General features: G+C 38.8%; 1 protein-coding gene across 2 annotated transcripts in view; it reads left to right on the top strand.

The window, feature by feature from the left end:
* Positions 1-19,345, top strand: part of LOC132387458 (1-phosphatidylinositol 4,5-bisphosphate phosphodiesterase beta-1-like) — a 96,513-nt gene that overhangs the window by 40,602 nt on the left and 36,566 nt on the right. Inside the window, exons 9-10 of one of the 2 annotated variants that reach the window (XM_059959822.1) lie at positions 2,074-2,160; positions 18,758-18,842. In XM_059959822.1, the coding sequence (XP_059815805.1) occupies positions 2,074-2,160; positions 18,758-18,811 (141 nt within the window). In that variant the 3' untranslated portion in view covers positions 18,812-18,842. The remainder of the gene's footprint in view (positions 1-2,073; positions 2,161-18,757; positions 18,843-19,345) is intronic. The other variant, XM_059959820.1, reaches the window with a different exon arrangement.

The raw sequence follows: 19,345 nt of genomic DNA, 5'->3' as shown, positions 1-19,345 counted from the left end.
ATCAATTTCTTGAACTTCCAGCAATTGCTCCCCTCCCCCTTCACCATTCTCAATTCCTGTTTCCCTCTTTCACCTTATCCCCTTACCTGTCTAAAGCCTCCCTCTCATGTCCCTCCCCCTTCCCTTTCTTCCATGGTCTTCAGATTGCCCCTTCTCCAGCCCTTTATCTAGTTCACCAACCAACTTCCCAGCTCTTTACTTCACCCCTTCCCCTCTCCCAGTTTCACCTGTCACCTACCACCTTGTACTTCTTTCTCCCTCCCCCACCTTCTTACTCTGACTTCTCACCTTCGTTTCCAGTCCTGATGAGGGGTCTCAGCCCGAAACATCAACTGCTGACTCTTTTCCATAGAAGCTGCCTGGCCTCCTGAGTTCCTCCAGTGCTTTGTATGCGTCACTAAGAAAAGGACATACCTGTATATTGTTATAAATGTAATAATCTTTTACCTTAGAATGTTAGCCATGACTCCAAAGCTGTTAGAGGGATTAAATACTGATTTAAAACCGTCTGTTGCTAATATGAATGGTAAAGTGAAGAATGCAGCATAAATAATTCTGAGCCAGGATACACACTCTCCTGATGTGGCTTTCTTGCATGTTTGGTTGTGTTTGAACAATGTGTGGGGTCCAATTGGTTATTTTCATAAGAACAAAAAGTGTTCTGTGAAAATGAAAAGGCTGTTTATCGATTTCCATATTCAGCTGGTATTCACTCATCAAGCTGGGTGGAGAGCAGAGGCTGTGAGCATGTTCTCCTTATTGGTCAATAACAAAGACAATTGGAATGGAGAAAGACTCTAAACATAAAAACATGGAGATTACATGAAAACAAGACACTCAAGATAGGCAGCTGATGGAACGTGGAGCACATAACAAACATCTTGAATGAAAACTGTTTGCTCCCAGGTAAGGCTAATGGTACTTAGAAACATTTCAGCTAATGTAGAACATTGTGAAGAATTTCCTTTGTAATTATAGTTTCCCCCATGTGCTTAAAACTTTTCATTCTTAATGGCCTGGCATAGAAATTCACTGCCGACTTTGGTCAGTCATCATTACCCGAGGTGTTAACCTTAATGATGTGAATGCCTTAATGAATGTGAATAGAAATATGCAACTGTAAATGGTACAGAATCTTAATGATAATTACAGTATTAGTAGGCCAGAGGCCTAGAGTAATGAAATTGTAACTTGAGTTCAATTCCCACCAAGTCTACTGGGGAGCTTAATTACTGTTAGTGAAGTGAATGTGAAACAAGAAGCTGCATTAGTAATTGCGACCATGAACCTCCTGGATTGTGCAAAACCAATTTGATGAAGAAATGTTTCGACTCACAGTCCACAGCAATGTGACTGACTCTGTATCGGCTCAGCAGCCCACTCAAATCCTCTGGATGCTGCACGCACTGTGAGAACATCTCCCTTCACCCAGAATATCATCTCACCTCATCACTATCCTTCGAAGGGCAAGCAGTGCTCACATTCTTTTGAATAAATTATGGAAATCTGAAAAACAGAAAAGGTTGCATTTACTCAACTACATTGCTGAAGAGAAAAACACTCCCTTAGTGTTGTCCCTAATGTTTGAGTCAGCCTTGGGAATTAAAGGATTTAGAGAAATGAATTTGCAAAACATATCACTTTGTTTTCAGGCTGTGGTTTCAGTAATAAACTTGTTACGTGCAGTTGACATATAAATTCAATTTGATTGCAACTTTTGTATCTAACTTTATGCTATCTTAAGTTGACTTTACCTGGAGTGAAGTAAAATGAGTCTGATTTTTAGGTCCTTATGCATCCCTTGGGAGACTCAACCTTGCACCTCCTAATGATTTATCCTTGTTAGCCTGGTTTATTTCTGTGTCAGCCATGTGAAAGATGACATCCACACACTACCAAACATAAAGCAAGCCTATGTTTACTAAGAGACACCAATGCCTACACTTCTGAAATATTTAATGAGTTGCAAGGTACCCTTAGTGGCATCCAGATGCTGTAAAGGGGCATTGAATAAATGAGCTCCTCTTTATTTTTGCATTTTGTTGATGACTCTTATTGATGTCAATTTTCCAGCTGGAAGATGGTCAATCCAAGAGGCAAGAGAAGCTGGTCGATAAGCACAAGGAAGTACGTCTGCAAATTCTGGACGAGAAACCAAAGGTACAGTTAAGCAAGATAAAAATATCAATTTCTTTATAAGTGATGAAATGGCTGAAAAAATCCGTGTCCAGTGAACAAGCAAAACTGAGTTTATATCGGAAATACTGTGTCAGGAATTTGTTTTTTAACAATTTATATCTTTGCTTGCCATGGAATAGAGTAGGGATGTACGTGATTGACTACGGTCGGTTATTTGGACTAAATCAATCTTTATTATTTTCTCTTCTTTCTGGTAACCTGTTTATGCAAATATGTACATAAATTGTTATGAATAAGAATTTGTACGTTTTGCAACACTGAATGCATTTGCGTGGATTTATGAATAGCAACACTGTGAATATATTTGTGTAGAATTAGAAATGTAGGCTCAATTAGTTTGCTAATAACTTTGCTGGAAATAATTGAACAGGCTCTCACAAGTGCATTTCTGATGTCTGTCATATGTAATCTGCCGAACATTTTGCCTTCTTCAAGGGAAAGAGTTGTATCATTTTCATTTACATATTCAATAGCCTTCTGAAAGATAATAACATCAAGGAAGAATACAAAGAGGGCTAGTTTAAAGGAGTTTGATGATAAGGATTACAGTGCAAATACCTCACACCTCTAATTATTTCTACAATTATGTTTATAGAAAAGTAGCTCTCTGAGCAGGGATGACAGTATGATTGAAAATCATTGGACTCTTTTACACCCCACGAGTCTCTGTATAAAAGAAACAGAGAAGTTGTAAAAACAGTTGCCAGTTCATGACTACCCTTATAACAGTAGAGTCCCAAACCACTTTTAGTTTGATCAGAGATGAACGATGCAGCTTATGGCATAGGGATAGCTATGCTGTCTTTGAAGACTCTATAGAGTGAACTCTGCAGAACAATTTGCTCAGTCATGTTCCTCCCTTCAATCCGTGGAGTATTTCAAGGCTATTTCCCTCAACTGTCCAATTTCCTTCTGGAATCATGGATTATCTCTGCAACTACTGCCCTCCTAGTAGGATGGTTCCAAGTTATTACCATTGATGGCACAAATGTAGTCCTTCCTCACTGTATCTTTAAACCTCTACAGCTTTACTTAGCATTACCTGCAATGAATTCATAGAGGCATTGTAACACCTATGTAAATTCATCATGCATACACTAGTCCTGTAAAGGAATCATGTCTTCTATATATCCAGAGTTCTACACATTATTTCTTTTCTTTGGTATTTAACCAACCTTCTTTGAGAGTTACTATTAATATTTCCACTGCTTTTTAAGAAGCTTCTATTTATCTAAGTAAAAGCTCCTATTTATCCCCAAACCTTGTGTGTCAATTTTTTAAAAAAACTTCCTCGTTAAACCTTACAAAGACAGAGACGCCACCACTTTCAAAGAGCATTATGTTACCATGGTAATGCCACAGGTACATCATGCAAAGCAGTTAAGAAAGCTATTTCCACGTTTCCACTGTGAACCCCAAGATGATAGATTCATCACATATCATTTTTATGTTGAAATATTTAATCTTTAGAACTTGATAAATCTGTTCACAAGGACCATAATCATAGTGATGCCAATTTATCCGTGATTTATAACTTAACTTTATTGAATATTTCAAGCTGGACATGCTTAACCCAGCTTGTGCATCGAGGTAACCCCCATGCAATGCTCACTGCCAAAGGTCAGACAGGGAACTAACTGCTTTAGGCTAACAATGATGTGGAGTGGTCCACAAGCCACAACCAGACATAAGGCTCTACCTTTGGATTGTCCTGGCAGCATGCTGACTACTTGTGCTGTCAAGGTCCTTAACAAATGTTTTCAAACAATTAAAACTGATTCAAATACAAATGGTAAAAATAAATCAGATATGTTGTGCCCTGCTGCTTAACTGGGACTGAGGATCTGGGACTAATCCTGCAGCGACAGAGCATGAGGTTAGATGTCACAGCATCTGACGGCCAGTGAGTTCCAGACAAGGTGACCTGCACATTGATGTTAGTTGGTGGTTCTCCAGGTAGACACCAGCACTACATCAGCACAGTATAATCCACTGTCGAGGACAAGTTTCAACACCACAGTAGCAGCTAAGCCCTCATTGCTGAGCAATTGTAAATGACCATGGTCGGCCATTTATCATGAGCTAGGTTAGCCGAGTTTGGTAGAGTAGAACACGACCAAATTGAGCTTTGGGGATGAAAATTTGTGCCGTTAATCTCCGGAGTTGTCTACCCCGAACAGAAGATCGATCATGAGAGCTTTTCCAGTGGAGGTAGATGAGGAAGTTGAGAGCTGTGGGGAAATGTCAGAGAGGAGGAATTGAGGTCGTGTTGGAGGGACAGGCTTGAAGGGCCAGGTGGCCTAACCCTGCCCCTATTGTGTTCTTGCATTCAAGCTTATTAAGCAACACACGCTGGGCATGGAGATTAGGGGAGACAAGGTTTAAGTGATTGGCAGAGTTTTCATTCTCATTTTCAAGCCAAAATGAACATTGGACATTTGGATGAGCTACAGGAGTGCACCCTTAAGTGAAACAGAATTAGATTAGTAAGAAGTAATTGTCTCCTTGAAGAGAGGATTCAGGAGGAAGGAAACTGGTGATGAAAAAATGGTAGGAGAGAAGATAATCATGTATCTGACATGAGTATCTCACTAAACCTGGATTATATTCTGCATTAAAAGATGCTTCAGATATATTTTGGTCTTCCTTGCTGATGACTATTTAGAATGATGTAAATAGAGATCCTGATTTAATTTTGCGAGTGTTCCTTGTAAAGGAAAATATTTCATTTTTTGAGTGAGAGTTATCCAGGTAAGAAACAATCATTTCCATCTAGATATAAAGATTAACTGACAGATTAACTCAAATCACATGAGCCCTTACCTTAATCAGTAGGCATGTCATGTGAAGATGCCATGTAAATTTTACAACATTATTTGAAAGTTACACATAATATCAGTGGCTGTAAAAATACACAGCCTTTAATGCTTGATTGTACCACTTTTAATAAATGGCTACTTTTATTGGTCAGATTTCCCCTTAACCGATTTCCTATTCAAGTTCAAATGCCCTTCTTTGTTTTGCTACAGAGAAAAATTCATGCAGCAATTGAATTCGATAAAACTCCATCAGCTAAAGATTAATGCAGTAATGATGATAATATTAATTTTTTTCTCCAAGGCCTCTCGGTGTCCTGCTCCAATGCAATGGAAGTGAGTTAATTTCATAAATCAGTGGTCATTTGTTCTTTCAAGCTGTGCAAATGAATTTATAGAACAAAATGACATAGAAAAAAAAATTCCCAGTGTTCTACAAGTTGAGGAAACAGATGAAAAGTTAACAACTCACCACTTTGCTGCCTCCTATAGCTCTAATATCAAAATCCAAAGTTCAAAAAATAGAGCTGTAATTGTGTGCTCTAAGCTGTGTACTCATCTGTACTACACTTAATGTCAAATGCAATCACACTTTGCAATGACTGGGTTGTGAAATGATTTTTCTGAGCAACAAAATGCCATGCACTTTTCACACGACATTAATTGTAACTATTGTTTTTTTTTATTCACTTGAGCTGTGCCTGTAGCTTCCTACGTACACTCACTGAGTCTGACACATTTGTGGGTAGGATAGGGGAAAAGACTTTCAATACCTATTACTAATGCAGCTGTAAAATATCAAAGTCACAGAGGGAGGGATGTGGAAAATGACACGATCCTTTTGATCCTCTCTGAAGCTGAGTGGGTCCTACAATGAAATGTTATTGTTGTCCAGGAGATAAAAGCAACCCAGTGTTGTTCCAGGAAATCAAGATTAAAGTTCATTTTTAATTGTGTTTAACCCATTCACTTTCAAATCACTCTGTAAAGCAAGACAGTATCCTCTAATTTTGTCACCAGACTAAAACTATTATTACACATGCACTGTATTAATATTCTATATATGACAATATGATCCCAAATCAGAAAATGTTCAACAATGTTAGGAAGCAGTATTGACTTGCAATGTTTGTCTCTTTAAAACAATACAACATTAGGACGTTGATGTAACGCTTTTCATCTTTTATTAGATTGCTGTGGTGGTGCGGCCGTTAGTGCTGCTGCCTCACGGCTCCAGGGAGTCAGGTTCAGTTCTGATCTCTGCTGCTTAGTGGAGTTTGCACATTCTCCCTGGGGCTTTCTGTTGGGTGCTTCAGTTTGCCCACCCGTCCGAAAGATGAGCTAGTGAGCTAATTGTTATTGTAAAATACCTCAAATTGCAGGTGTATGGTAATGGGATTCACTGGGCATGTGAGGGAATAAACTCAAAAATACAACTGCAGATGCTGTGGATCAAAGAATATGTACACAACACTGGAAGAACTCAGCAGGTCAGGCAGCATCCGTGAGAAAAGAGTAGCCAACGTTTCGGGCCGAGACCCTTCATCAGGGAATAAACTGTTGGGCTAGAGGGACAGGTGGAGGAGTAGCAAGGAGTACAAAATCAATGAGATTGTTTAGTTTAAGAGCAGGCATGGAGCTAATGGGCCTAATGGCCTCCTGTTTCATAGTAAATTGTGTGTTGGCAACATATAACACAGTGGGAATTGTATTTCAAACAACAAATTTTGGGCACAATTCACAATGGTCCATATATTCTGCAGTTTACGATATTTACAGTATATCTTCATTCTATCCAACCTTACTTAATAAACCACGTAACACATTCTCTTTTATGTGAATCTCTGCCCGTTGTCTCCAAAGCGGTTAGTGAAAGTTCTCCCCTTAAACTTTCCTGGGCACTAAGCTGGAAGACTGTGGAACTTAGGGATAAATGTACTTTGGACCCATGATCTAGATCCTATTTGATCATCTGCAATAGTCCACTGAAAAGATTATCTAATGGGAAAACGTTTCCCATTTAAAAAAACTTAAAGTGAAGAGGTTTTACTGCTAGTTCCTACTGAAGTTGTCAATTTTTTGCCAGTCACAGGGCTAGCCTCTGCATTGAACAATAACGAAATGTGTGAATGATTGTGAAGTTTTCGAGTAAAAACACAGGAACGGTCTGCATTCCATGACAAGGAACAAGACGTAATAAAACCTGAATCAATCCTAATTTCTTTTTACAAGCTAGTACTTTCATAGAAATGTGGAAAACTGAGAGTGAATGTAGGCCATTCAGCTCTTCAAGTTTGTTCTATCATTCAATACCATCATGGCTGATCCTCTAATGTAATAGCTTCATTCCTGCTTTCTCTCTACACTTATAGATATTTTGTCTGTCCTTTCCATCACCTTCCTAAATGTATAGAGTGACGTTGATGCCACAGGATTCTGGGGTAGACAATTCTACAGCTTCACCTCTCTGTGGGAGAAGAAATTTCCCCTCATTCTCAGTCTTAAATGACTCACCCCATAACCTGGTTACAGAAGCCACTGGTTCTATGTCCCCTAGTTACAGGAAACACTCACTTTGCAGTTAGTCTATGAATCAAAGTCCAAATGTTCTCTGTTTTCAATGTCATTACATTCTTCTCAGTTTTATTGAATACAATATAAGCTTAGCTGTCAAAACTTCTCCTGTCTGTCAGCCAGCATCTCAGGAACCAGTCTGCTCAGGCTTTCTTGGGGGACCCTCAGTTGAAAGTTTCTCCTGCAAACCTGCACACAGTACTCGCATTCAGTCTCATAAAATCCAATTCCGTTCCAATTAATTTACTGTTTGTTTCTGACGTACAAGATTTATGATATACTGTTAAATGTGAGTTGGTAACCCTTATACCATTCAGTATATCTAATAGTTAAGAGGATACAGGTCATAACTATTAAGTGATGTTTTGGAACTTACTACTTAGCAGCACTAAAGGAGAACTTTCATACTAATTACAGCAGTTCAATAAAGCATTACCAGCAACTCTTTAATAAAGTAGGCAATAAATGCTGATTGTCAGTGCAAACAAATAAACAAACAGCTACTTATTAAACTGTTCTAATTATTTGCACACTGACTTAGCAGATTCCAACAAGTGCTTCATCTATTCCTGGAAGCAAGTCAAAGGTGTACCTATGCTGATCTGCTCCAGCACTTTAACCACGCTACTCGATGGTGCTCCTTCTTACCTAAACCACTCTCTTCTGACTATGTCATCACTTCAAGCAAGATCTGCAAAGCCTGGTTCCTGCATGTGGCCTTTGTATCCACAATTGAGCAGCTGCCTTACAAGCTAAGCTACAAGAGCTGCTGGTATAGAAATTTTCATTCCTTGACTACTCCCAGCACATCGCACACTGTGAATCGAAGGACTGACAAACAGTACCGAATCTTTTGATCTCACTTTCTTAGTTATTGTTAAGCTTTCAGTTTCATTGCTTTGCGATTATTGTCACCCTCAATATTAAACTAAATTGTGATCAAACTCTGAAGATATACAAGCTACATCTCCGTGTTCAGCTAAATAAATTTGATCTTGCTAATTTAATTTCTTTTCTTCAGTCATGATAATAGAATACCAACATACTGAGATGAGATCTTGGAGATGGAGGCTGTGCCTTAATCTTTTGGGCGATACAGGCTATGGCTTGGGAGCAGAGTTGCCAGAGGTGATCTTTTGCAGCTGCACTCTTCCAAGCAAGTGAAAAATATTTCTTTCACGCTCTTGGTACACTTTGTAAACTGCTTTGGGAATTGGGAGAATTTGGGAAGCAGGACATCCAGCATTTAACCTGCTCTCAGCTTTTATGAGGCTGCTACCATTAAGCTTCTGAGCAATGGTGACTTCTGAGCAATGGCACTGATTGTTGCCCATGCCACGCAACATCAAAGGGAACCATCTCCCTTCTGAATCTTGAAATGAAGGTTAGTTCTCTGAGGAAGCAGCTGAAGATAACTGGACCATCTCCTTCAATCCTCTTCTCTGTACTTCTGGTGCATTAATTCTTGAGGGGAAAATGCAGAAAACAAATCCATACACAGACTTTCATGAGTGCACTAGCATGTGTGATTTTCACAATTTCATCACAGATCTTGTGTTACCGTTTTCTTACCAGGCATTGAATGGATCACACAGCAGCATCACGGCAAGGGAGGTTCACTTGAGGCTGCACATTCACTTCCGTGCTGGCAGTTCCCTGACCTTGTTTTTTTTCCATTTGAATGTTACATAAGAAGACTGCACAAAGTCACTAGTTGAATGCATGGGAAGGACTGTCAATGAAACATAGGTGAAGGTATTGGGGGAGAGGGAAGAAGTTCCCATGTTTATAGACAATAGGTGCAGGAGTAGGCCATTCAGCCCTTCGAGCCAACACTGCCATTCAATGTGATCATGGCTGATCATCCACAGTCAATACCCTGTTCCTGCCTTCTCCCCATATCCCTTGACTCCACTATCTTTAAGAGCTCTGTCTAACTCTTTCTTGAAAGCATCCAGAGAATTGGCCTCCACTGTCTTCTGGGGCAGAGCATTCCACAGATCCACAACTCTCTGGGTGAAAAAGGTTTTCCTCAAATCCGTTCTAAATGGCCTACCCCTTATTCTTAAACTGTGGCCTCTGGTTCGGGACTCCCCCAACATCGGAAACATGTTTCCTGCCTCTAGCGTGCCCAATCCCTTAATAATCTTGTATGTTTCAATCAGATCCCCTCTCATCCTTCTAAATTCCAGTGAATACAAGCCCAGTCGCTCCAATCTTTCAACATATGACAGTCCCAGAATCAACCATCCCCGGAATCAACCTCGTGAACCTACACTGCACTCCCTCAATAGCAAGAATGTCCTTCCTCAAATTTGGAGACCAAAAACTGAACACAATACTCCAGGGGTGGTCTCACCAGGGTCCTGTACAACTGCAGAAGGACCTCTTTGCTCCTATACTCAACTCCCCTTGTTATGAAGGCCAACATGCCATTAGCTTTCTTCATTGCCTACTGCACTGCATGCTTACTTTCAGTGACTGATGAACAAGGACACCCTGATCTCCTGTACTTCCCCTTTTCCTAACTTGACACCATTCAGATAGTAATCTGCCTTCCTGTTCTTGCCACCAAAGTGGATAACCTCACATTTATCCACATTAAACTGTATCTGCCCCCTCACCCAACCTGTCCAAGTCACCCTGCATTCTCCTAACATTTTCCTCATATTTCACACTGTTACTCAGCTTTGTGTCATCTGCAACTTTAATTCTAATATCCTCCTAGTAATTGTTTATGCATTCCTTCACATACTGCACCTCAGGTCAACACACCTCATTATATTTGTCATGTGCAGATATGCTTCCAGCCATGTTCTTCTGGTTTTCCAAATACCCACCGTTGAACAATTACATAGAACATAGAAATTTACAGCATACTACAGGTGCTTCGGCCCACCATGTTGTGCCAATCATGTAACCTACTCTAGAAACTGCCTAGAATTTCCCTACCATGTTGCCCTCTATTTTTCTAAGCTCCATGTACCGATCTAAAAGTCTCTTAACAGACCCTATTGTATCTGCCTCAACCACCAACATTGGCAGTGCATTCGATGTACCATGTACTCTCTGTGTAAAGAACTTCTAACGTCCCCCTTGTGCTTACTTCCAAGCACCTTAAAACTATGCCCCCTCATGTTAGCCATTTCAGCCCTGGGAAAAAGCCTCTGACTATCCACACAATCAATGCCTCTCATCATCTTATATACCTCTATCAGGTCACCTCTCATCCTCTGTCGCTCCAAGGAAAAAAGACCAAGTTCACTCAACCTATTCTCATAAGGTACACTCTCCAATCTAGGCATTATCCTCGTAAATCTTCTCTGCACTCTCTCTATAGTATCAACATCCTTCATTTAGTGAGGTGACAAGAACTGAACACAGTACTCTGTGGAGTCTGACCAAGGTCTTATATAGCTGTAACTTTACCTCACAGCTTTTGAACAAAATCCCACAGTTCATGAAGGCCAACACACCATACAACTTCTTAACAACACTGTCAACCCGCACAGCAGCTTTGACTGTCCCATGGACATGGACCCCAATATCTCTCCGATCCGCCACACTGCCAAGAGTCTTGCACTTATCTGGGTTGAAGTCCATCTGCCACTTCTCAGCCCAGCTCTGCATCCTATCAATGTCTCCATGTAACTTCTGACAATGCTCCAGACTATCCACAATGCCCACAACTTTTGTGTCATCAGCAAACTTACTAACCCACCCTTCTACTTCCTCGTCCAGATCATTTATAAAAATCACGAAGTGGAGGGGGTCCCAGAACAGATTTCTGCAGAACACCACTGGTCACCATCCTCCATGCAGACTACAGACCATCTACAACTACACTTTGCCTTATGTGAGCAAGCCAATTCTAGATCCACAAAGAAATGTCACCTTGGATCCTATGCCTCCTTACTTTCTGAATGAGCCTTACATGGGGAACCTTATCAAATGCCTTACTGAAATCTAGATACACAACATCCACTGCTCTACCTTCATCAATGTATTTTGTTACATCCTCAAAGAATTCAATCAGGCTCGTAAGGCACGACCTGCCCTTGACAAAGCCATGCTGACTATCCCTAATCAGATTATGTTTCTCCAAATGCTCATAAATCCTGCCTTGCAGGATCTTCCATGACAACTTGCGCACTACTGAAGTAAGACTCACTCATTGTACAACCTCAACCTTCCATTCAGCAGCAGCATCAGTGCAGATATATTGAGTTCAAATCTGTGGACTATTTCCAAGAAGACAGGCTTGAGAAAGCAAAGAGTACAAATGAGTAGGGAGTCAAGGGGTGACACAAGCAATGGCCCAGACATTCCAATGTCTTATTTAGCTACTGAGCTCAGAATATTCAGACATCTTTGTTCATGCCAAAAAATGTTCATGGTAACACAACATCAACATTTCATGGAATCTTTGACCCTGCTTTTTAATCCGAATCATTTGACTGTATCTATCATTAAGATTTACAATATCTGTTTATCTAGTTCAGTATCTTAACTTGGCCAAACCACAGAGTAAACATACGACCCTTATCAGGAGAGCTCCTTCAAACAGGATTTGCATCCCAGATTAGATCTGAATTGTTTGACTGGTGTTTGGTTGACCAGGTTCCAAGCAGTGTTCAAAAATTGAACTGAAATTATATTGTCACCTCTTGTTCATTTGTCAATATTCTTTTTTGGAAAGTTGTGATTTCAAGCTTTGGCTTTGAGCACTGAAGTCTAGATGGTGAACTACTATTATTGTTGAAGGAGGAGTGTAACATTGTGGCTGATATTTCAGATGAAACATTAAATCAAAGTCCTATTTGCACACTTAGGTGAATATAAAAAAAACTTGGCAGTATTTCAAAGATAAGCATACAGCATCCTAGATACTGTTCTGATATGAGATTAATTGATCACGATCAATCATAGGAACTTGCAATCACGAGTGGTAACCATGTTTCTTACAGTGAGGCAGTGATCATATACAACTATAGAGAGGAAAGGATTTTTTGGCCCCAAGTTTTCTGCATCCCAGTGTGTAGACCTTTCATACCAGCTAATCACCATGTCTTTTTGTTAGAGAGATGTTAAACCACCGAACATCATAGGTTAATTCTAGAGACATGAAGGGTGAAGGGTTATGCTCTTCTATCAACATTGGTAATGAAACTAATCAAAAGCACTACTCTGGCAGAGATAATTTCATCTCATTCTGGTAATCAAGGAACAGGTCGAAGAAGCAGTACTTGGTATGTTTCTCTAGGTACATCAGGACGCAAGACCATGGCCAGGTGTGCGCATATGCAAAAGTGGCACTTTAAAATCCACTTCTCTAGTCCTCTTCTCTAGCGTGTTTTCACCACTTCCTTCCTGCAGCAGGTCTTTAGCTGGACAGTAATGAAATCTCCTTCAAACTGTTGCGACATACACATTGACAAATGGTTTACATGAAGGAACGAACAGAAAGGCTGTTACATGGGTGGGTTTTGTGGATTTTTTTGTTTCCTATTTTGTCAATCAAGTCAGTTGGTGAGAAATTGCATTGATTGCAATACTTTCGAGGAACAGGCTGAAAGAAAATACACTCTGCAGGAGCAACCATCTTATGGAGTTGCTGTTTAAACATCTCAAATGCGTTGTAAGGAGGAGCACACATTAATCAAAGACTACAGCTGGTTTGATCTGCATACACAATGGGCAGGATTTGCATGCTTCTGACTCAAGGTCATTTTCCAAGGTCACCCTGGTTTAACCATCAAAGTTCAAAGTAAATTATTATTAAAAGATGCAAATGTCACTATATAATACATTGAGATTCACCTCCTTGCAGGCGTTCACAGTGAAACAAAGAAATACAATAGAATCAATGAAAAATTACACACACATGAGGTCTGACAAACATCCAATGTGTAAAAGACAAACTGTGCAAATAAAAATAAATAAATAAATAAATAAATATAAGAATAATACTGAGAATATGAGTTGTAGGGTCCTTGAAAATAAGTCCATAGGCTACCCATTACCCTACTTCCCCTGCAGTTTAACACACCGTTCATTTCCTTCCCTGTTCCATTGAAAGGTCTTCAATCTAAAATGTTTCTGTAAAGCTCTATTTCTCATCCCACAGATGCAGTGCATCACACAGTGAGTCCTTTTCTGTTTTTAGACTTTTAACATTAGAAAGTTATTTTTTGCGGAATGTAGAACACCAGCAACAATTGTCTCTTAACTGTTTTACAGCCACATTATGATAACTCTTTTTCAATCCCAAATATACTGGCATTCTAATAGAATCATATGTTAATGAAATCTGTCACATTTTTAGAGGTAATAGTACAGGGGTGTAAAATGGACCTGTGTGATTAATCTAACTAAGGTTACTGGGAAATTAAGAGGCAAGCCCAAGTTTTTATTTTGTATCAAGTCATGTATTTGCAAAATTTCTGAAGTTAGCTATGTCTACTTTTAAAAATCATAACCATTAGTGATTTCAGTTTGTTAAAAGCATTGTAAAGTTATTAAAAGCACCTGCATGCGTTGCCTTTTTCTTTAAGGGAACTCGCATGACTTTCCTTCAATGAGAGTGGCTGCCCTCTTCAACAGATTAATACTTTAAAAAAAATCTTGCCCACTATAATCCATTGATCTACAGTGAAGGAACTATGCAGATATCTTATGAGGATGATCATACACCAATATATACTGAACTTAAATTTGACCTCTGTTCAGTGGATTGAATCCAAGACTGTCCTTGATCCTATAATTCCAGCAATTAGGAGAATGAGCTCAACATGGATTACAATCTATCAGATGCAAAACCTTCTGTTAACAACAGTACAGGTTGCTTTTATCAAATTTTAACACGGATCTCTCCACAGGACTTCTAAAAAATCCACTAGAAAAACTTAAAGATGTAGAAGTGTTGCAGACACTTATTGGTAAATTGATAAATGCATCACTACAAACCCAACCATCCAAATAAGGCCCAGTAGATACAAATAAATTTCACATTTTGTGTAAACACTGGAAGGTTTGTACAATCTTTTCTGTCAAAGCAGTGAAGCACTTTCTTGCTTGGTTTTAAGAGATATTACTAAAGTGAGATTCAGGGGAAAAAATAACCTTCAGCAGTAACTTAGTCATTTACCCAAATCCTTTCTGCAATCAACAGTCGCTATATGGAAATGAACTGGTTGTTATGCAAAGCAAAATAATTGCCTTCGAATATATGCAGAAGTGTAGAATAAAAAATTAGTGAATACAATCTCCTGAGCCTCTGAAGGATTTTATCAGAGAAATATTTCAGCTTTAGAACACTAAATGCTTAGATAAGTCAGGTTTTGACATTTGGAAAAGAAACCTTGTTCTATTTACATTTAGTAGGAAACACGAATTAATAATCATTATTAGACTATTATTTCCTTGCAATATTATTCAGCCATAGCATTTTAATGTCATTGCAATGATATATTTAATTTTCTGTGTGGGACTCAGACTCTGGTGGAGTCTGACAGGAGTCAATGTTGGTCCCCCTACCTTTCACCAATTTTATCACAGTTTTGAACAAAAGCATAATGAGAGCTATTCACACACAACAAAGGAAAAAAAAACCTGCACATCTAAAAGCATTATTTCTTTTTTAAAATTTTGGCAATGTGCATCAAACCTATTTACTTCCCTCACCATGCCAAAAATTGTGGGGAAAAAAGTTAGGAAAATTCACATCTGTATGCCATTTTAATCAGATTCAGTGTGAGACTTTTAAAACACTGGAGAAGCATAGACTTAAGGGAGATTTAATTAAAGATTTGGATAATCGAAGAGGTTAGAGTCAGTTTAAGCGGATAAGCTCTTCAATGAGATCTTGCAGATTTCATGGAGAAAATTGCATATACACAGCTGTATGGTAGCGGGGTCATCAGATGTCATCACTTTGCTTCTCTTGTGTTTCCTGATCCTTTCTAGTCAGGGAAAAGAACTATCCAAACTTTTTCTTCCTAAGTTGCCTCAGGGTTTAAACCCATTCCTCCCTTGTGCTTCTGTCTCAACTTGGCTTCTTTGCCAAGGGAGAGTATGGTTATGAGAAATGGGAAGACAATGGCTGTGGCGAGTATGCAGGAGTCATCCTGTGCCAGGATGGTGCCTACTCAATACATTTGCTGGGGTTTGTTGTCTTCTCTCAGCTTATTATAAGATAATGAGAAGCATTCATCATGTGGATAGTCAGAGGCTTTTTCCCAGGGCTGAAATGGTTGCCACAAGAAAACACAGGTTTAAGCTGCAGGGGAGTAGGTACAGAGGAGATGTCAGGGTTAAGTTTTTTACTCAGAGAGTGGTGAGTGCGTGGAATGGGCTGCTGGCAACGGTGGTGGAGGTGGATACGATAGGGTCTTTTAAGAGACTTTTAGATAGGTACATGGAGCTTAGTAAAATAGAGGGCTATAGGTAAGCCTAGTAATTTCTAAGGTAGGGACATGTTTAGGCACAACTTTCTGGGCCAAAGGGCCTGTATCATGCTGTAGGTTTTCTATGTTTCTTTGTAAATATCATAAGTTATCTGCAGAGATATAATACCTAGAATTTCATCCCTTATTTGTAGTGTGAAATACGGAGCAGAGAAAGGTCATTAATCTGGCACATTCAGGACTTCCACTGGGCTCGCAGATTTGTTTTTGGACGATCGGTGACTCTACTTAACCTCCAGCACACATTCACTTCATCTTTTCCGTAAATGTAACATAATAGAGTGATAAATTTCCGAGTTTGAAAGGAACATGGGAAACAAGACCTTTATAAATTTAAAGAGAGTGCGAGAAACAAAATAAAGAGGTGGATTTACGGAGCACGAGAACAGGGGCTCCAGTGAATGGGCAAGGAAGTGGAACCCCAGCAAGCAAACGGAGCACTGTAAGGATCACCTATTGAGGCAGATGCTCAGCCATCAGGAATTCTGAAAATTCAGATAAGGGATTATCAGAGTTTTACAATGTATGGTAATATCAACACATTGTTATCAAATAGATTTCAAAGGCAGTGTAACACACACTACAGTTATAAAGCAGTTTTAGTCCTGTTGATTCAGGGATATTTTCTAGTACAAAACTACAAAAGAGTATAGTGGATAAGAGGTTAAAAAAGAGCAAGGTAGGAGAATTAGATTAGTTCCATAATTAATATCGAGCCAAGACAAAACAAAATGCATAGATAGAGGAACTTTATGTTGTACTGAGCTTTGCTTCTGACATGAGGCAAAAACCTGAAGCATTTAGACCTAATGTTTATGAATGCCCATAAAATATTTTAATTTTAACTGAAAAAATATCACCAAAGTAAAGGTCTCATTTATAATTCGATCAATAAGTGCAAGATACTCAATAATTTAACTTGAACTGACTTCCAATTCTTTTGAGTAATTGTCAAATCTTTTATCTGTTGTGAACAAATCTATATACAGATTGAGCACCCCTTATCCAAAATGCTTGGGTCCAGAAGTGTTTTGGATTTTGGAATTGCAGGGATTTTGTAATACTTGCATCTATATAATGAGATACCCTGGGGATGGGACCCAAGTCTAAACACAAAATCCATTTACGTTACACTGAAGGTAGTTTTACATAATATTTTAAATAATTTTGTGCATGAAACACGAATGTGGACATTGAACTATCAGAAAGGTAAGCCATCATTACCTCAGCCACTCAGATGGACAGTCAGTGACTGTTTAGCATCATCATGATTCCCAACTCTGACTTTATGTGCTACTTGTAAGCAGACACTTGTTCATCACGTGTCTGTACTGATGCAGCCATTCAGCATGTTAGATTTTGTCAGCAATGGTTTTAGCAAACTCATCAATGTATCTCTCTGCTGCTTCATGATCAGCAGGAACTTTGTCACCACAAGTCTTTAAAAATTTAATGCCATGTCTTTTCTTGAATTTCTGCAACCAGCCTGCTGAATATTCACAATTACCTTCAATTTTCAGTTCATAGTGATGGATCTTTGCTTGTTTAATGATCAGTATACTGTCAAACGGCATATGTTCACTCCAACACTGACAAGTCCACACTTCTAATACACAACTGACATCTTCATTTTTCACTTTATACAGTGTTTTCTATTTTTCATTAACTTCTGTTCATTATATATGTGAGGTCACTTCTTAGAACTGTCTTTCGTACACAGAGACCCGAGCAATCACCCAGGAGCTTACCCAGCGTCATGCAAAACTTTCCATTTGAGATTTCATGTCAGTGCTCAAATCGGATTTCAGATGATTTTGGAAGTTTGGATAAGGGATGCTCAACCTGAATTAAGTAGAATGCATTAGTGAAGATATCAAGAAGAAGATTATATGTGGCTTGATTCATGAAAATTGAGGAGGGGGTATCACCAACAAATGATTTTTAAAGAAATAATTAAATATCCATCATTTTATACTGTAATGGAAAGCTTATATGAATAATGTGATAGTAAATGTCTGACTAAATATCCCAAAATAAATAATTCAGGAATAAACATTGAGACATTAATAAGTAATCAAACTGTTGGTTATCTTATTAGTTGCTTTTTGACAACTAAAAAACTAAAAGAGGTACAACATGCTCTTGCAGAACCTCTGATATCTCCATTCCTATTCCATTGTCAGAACACAAAGCATTGAAACATAGTGATCATGACATGCCAACAGATGGCACTCGAGCGATTCAGAATAAAACATTTAAACGTATTGGGGCCATTCTTTTCAGAAATTGAGCAGGTCCTGGCATTGGCTTGAACTTCATTTCCATTTGATTTTTTAAAAAAGCAGTCTGCATACTGTGTTTGAACTTGAAGTGCACTTGCACATGTAGTTAATGTTTAATAGGCTCTGAGCTTTATCTGAGGCAATGAAGCAGGTGTCGTGCTACTTACTGAGCCAGACAAAGCTATTCACGGTGGTGTGGTTAACTATTTGAAGTTGGCATCTTAACATAATGTACTCTGAAATCACTAAAATTGGTAATAGATTTTAGGTAAGTCTTTGAAATGACCATTTTATCACTATATTTTGCAAAAGTATTTAAAATTGTGCAGATTTTAAAATAATATACATGTTATGTGTTTTCAATCAATTTCTGTGATGCTTCTTTATAAATATTATTTTCATTCTCCCCATTTTGCTGCAGTATTTGCAAGACATTGAGACAGAATGCTCTGAAAAAAATGTTGCTCTTGAGTAATCCCCCCTCAGAACTCTGTGTTACTTTCCCTGTAAGTACAGACAAAGACAATCATTGTGCACAAAATGCAATCGTTATTCCTTATTTTAATTATTGGTTCATCAGTTTGTTTTTCTGAATTATTGTGTCTGTTTTCTCCAGCACATGTGACAATAACAGTCAGATCATCGTATTAATATTCTAGCATGCGTCCAAATTTGTTGCCATGATTTAACGGAGGAATATATTAAAAAAAATTCATTGCCAATCACTGACCCCCATTAGCTTGATTAGAGCATAACATTCAGCCAGGAAGTACTGTAGGCTCTCCCCAGCAACAGAAAATGGTAATAATTCATTGCTGGTTAAAGAGCAGCCTTGCTAATGGTGTGATCTGGCATTTGCTATCAACAGAAATGAATTTGTAACCTTTGTAACTGCTTGTCCCCCGGCATTGTGAAGACTGGCTACTTGTTTCACAAGCAGCTTGTTTTAAAATATCACTTGTGTGATATATGTCTAAGATTGGCCTTCGGCAGAGGATTAATCAGACTG

Source organism: Hypanus sabinus, unplaced genomic scaffold (genome assembly GCF_030144855.1).
Source record: "Hypanus sabinus isolate sHypSab1 unplaced genomic scaffold, sHypSab1.hap1 scaffold_188, whole genome shotgun sequence".
NCBI lineage: Eukaryota > Metazoa > Chordata > Chondrichthyes > Myliobatiformes > Dasyatidae > Hypanus > Hypanus sabinus.
This window is presented reverse-complemented; position numbering and strand designations above follow the sequence as displayed.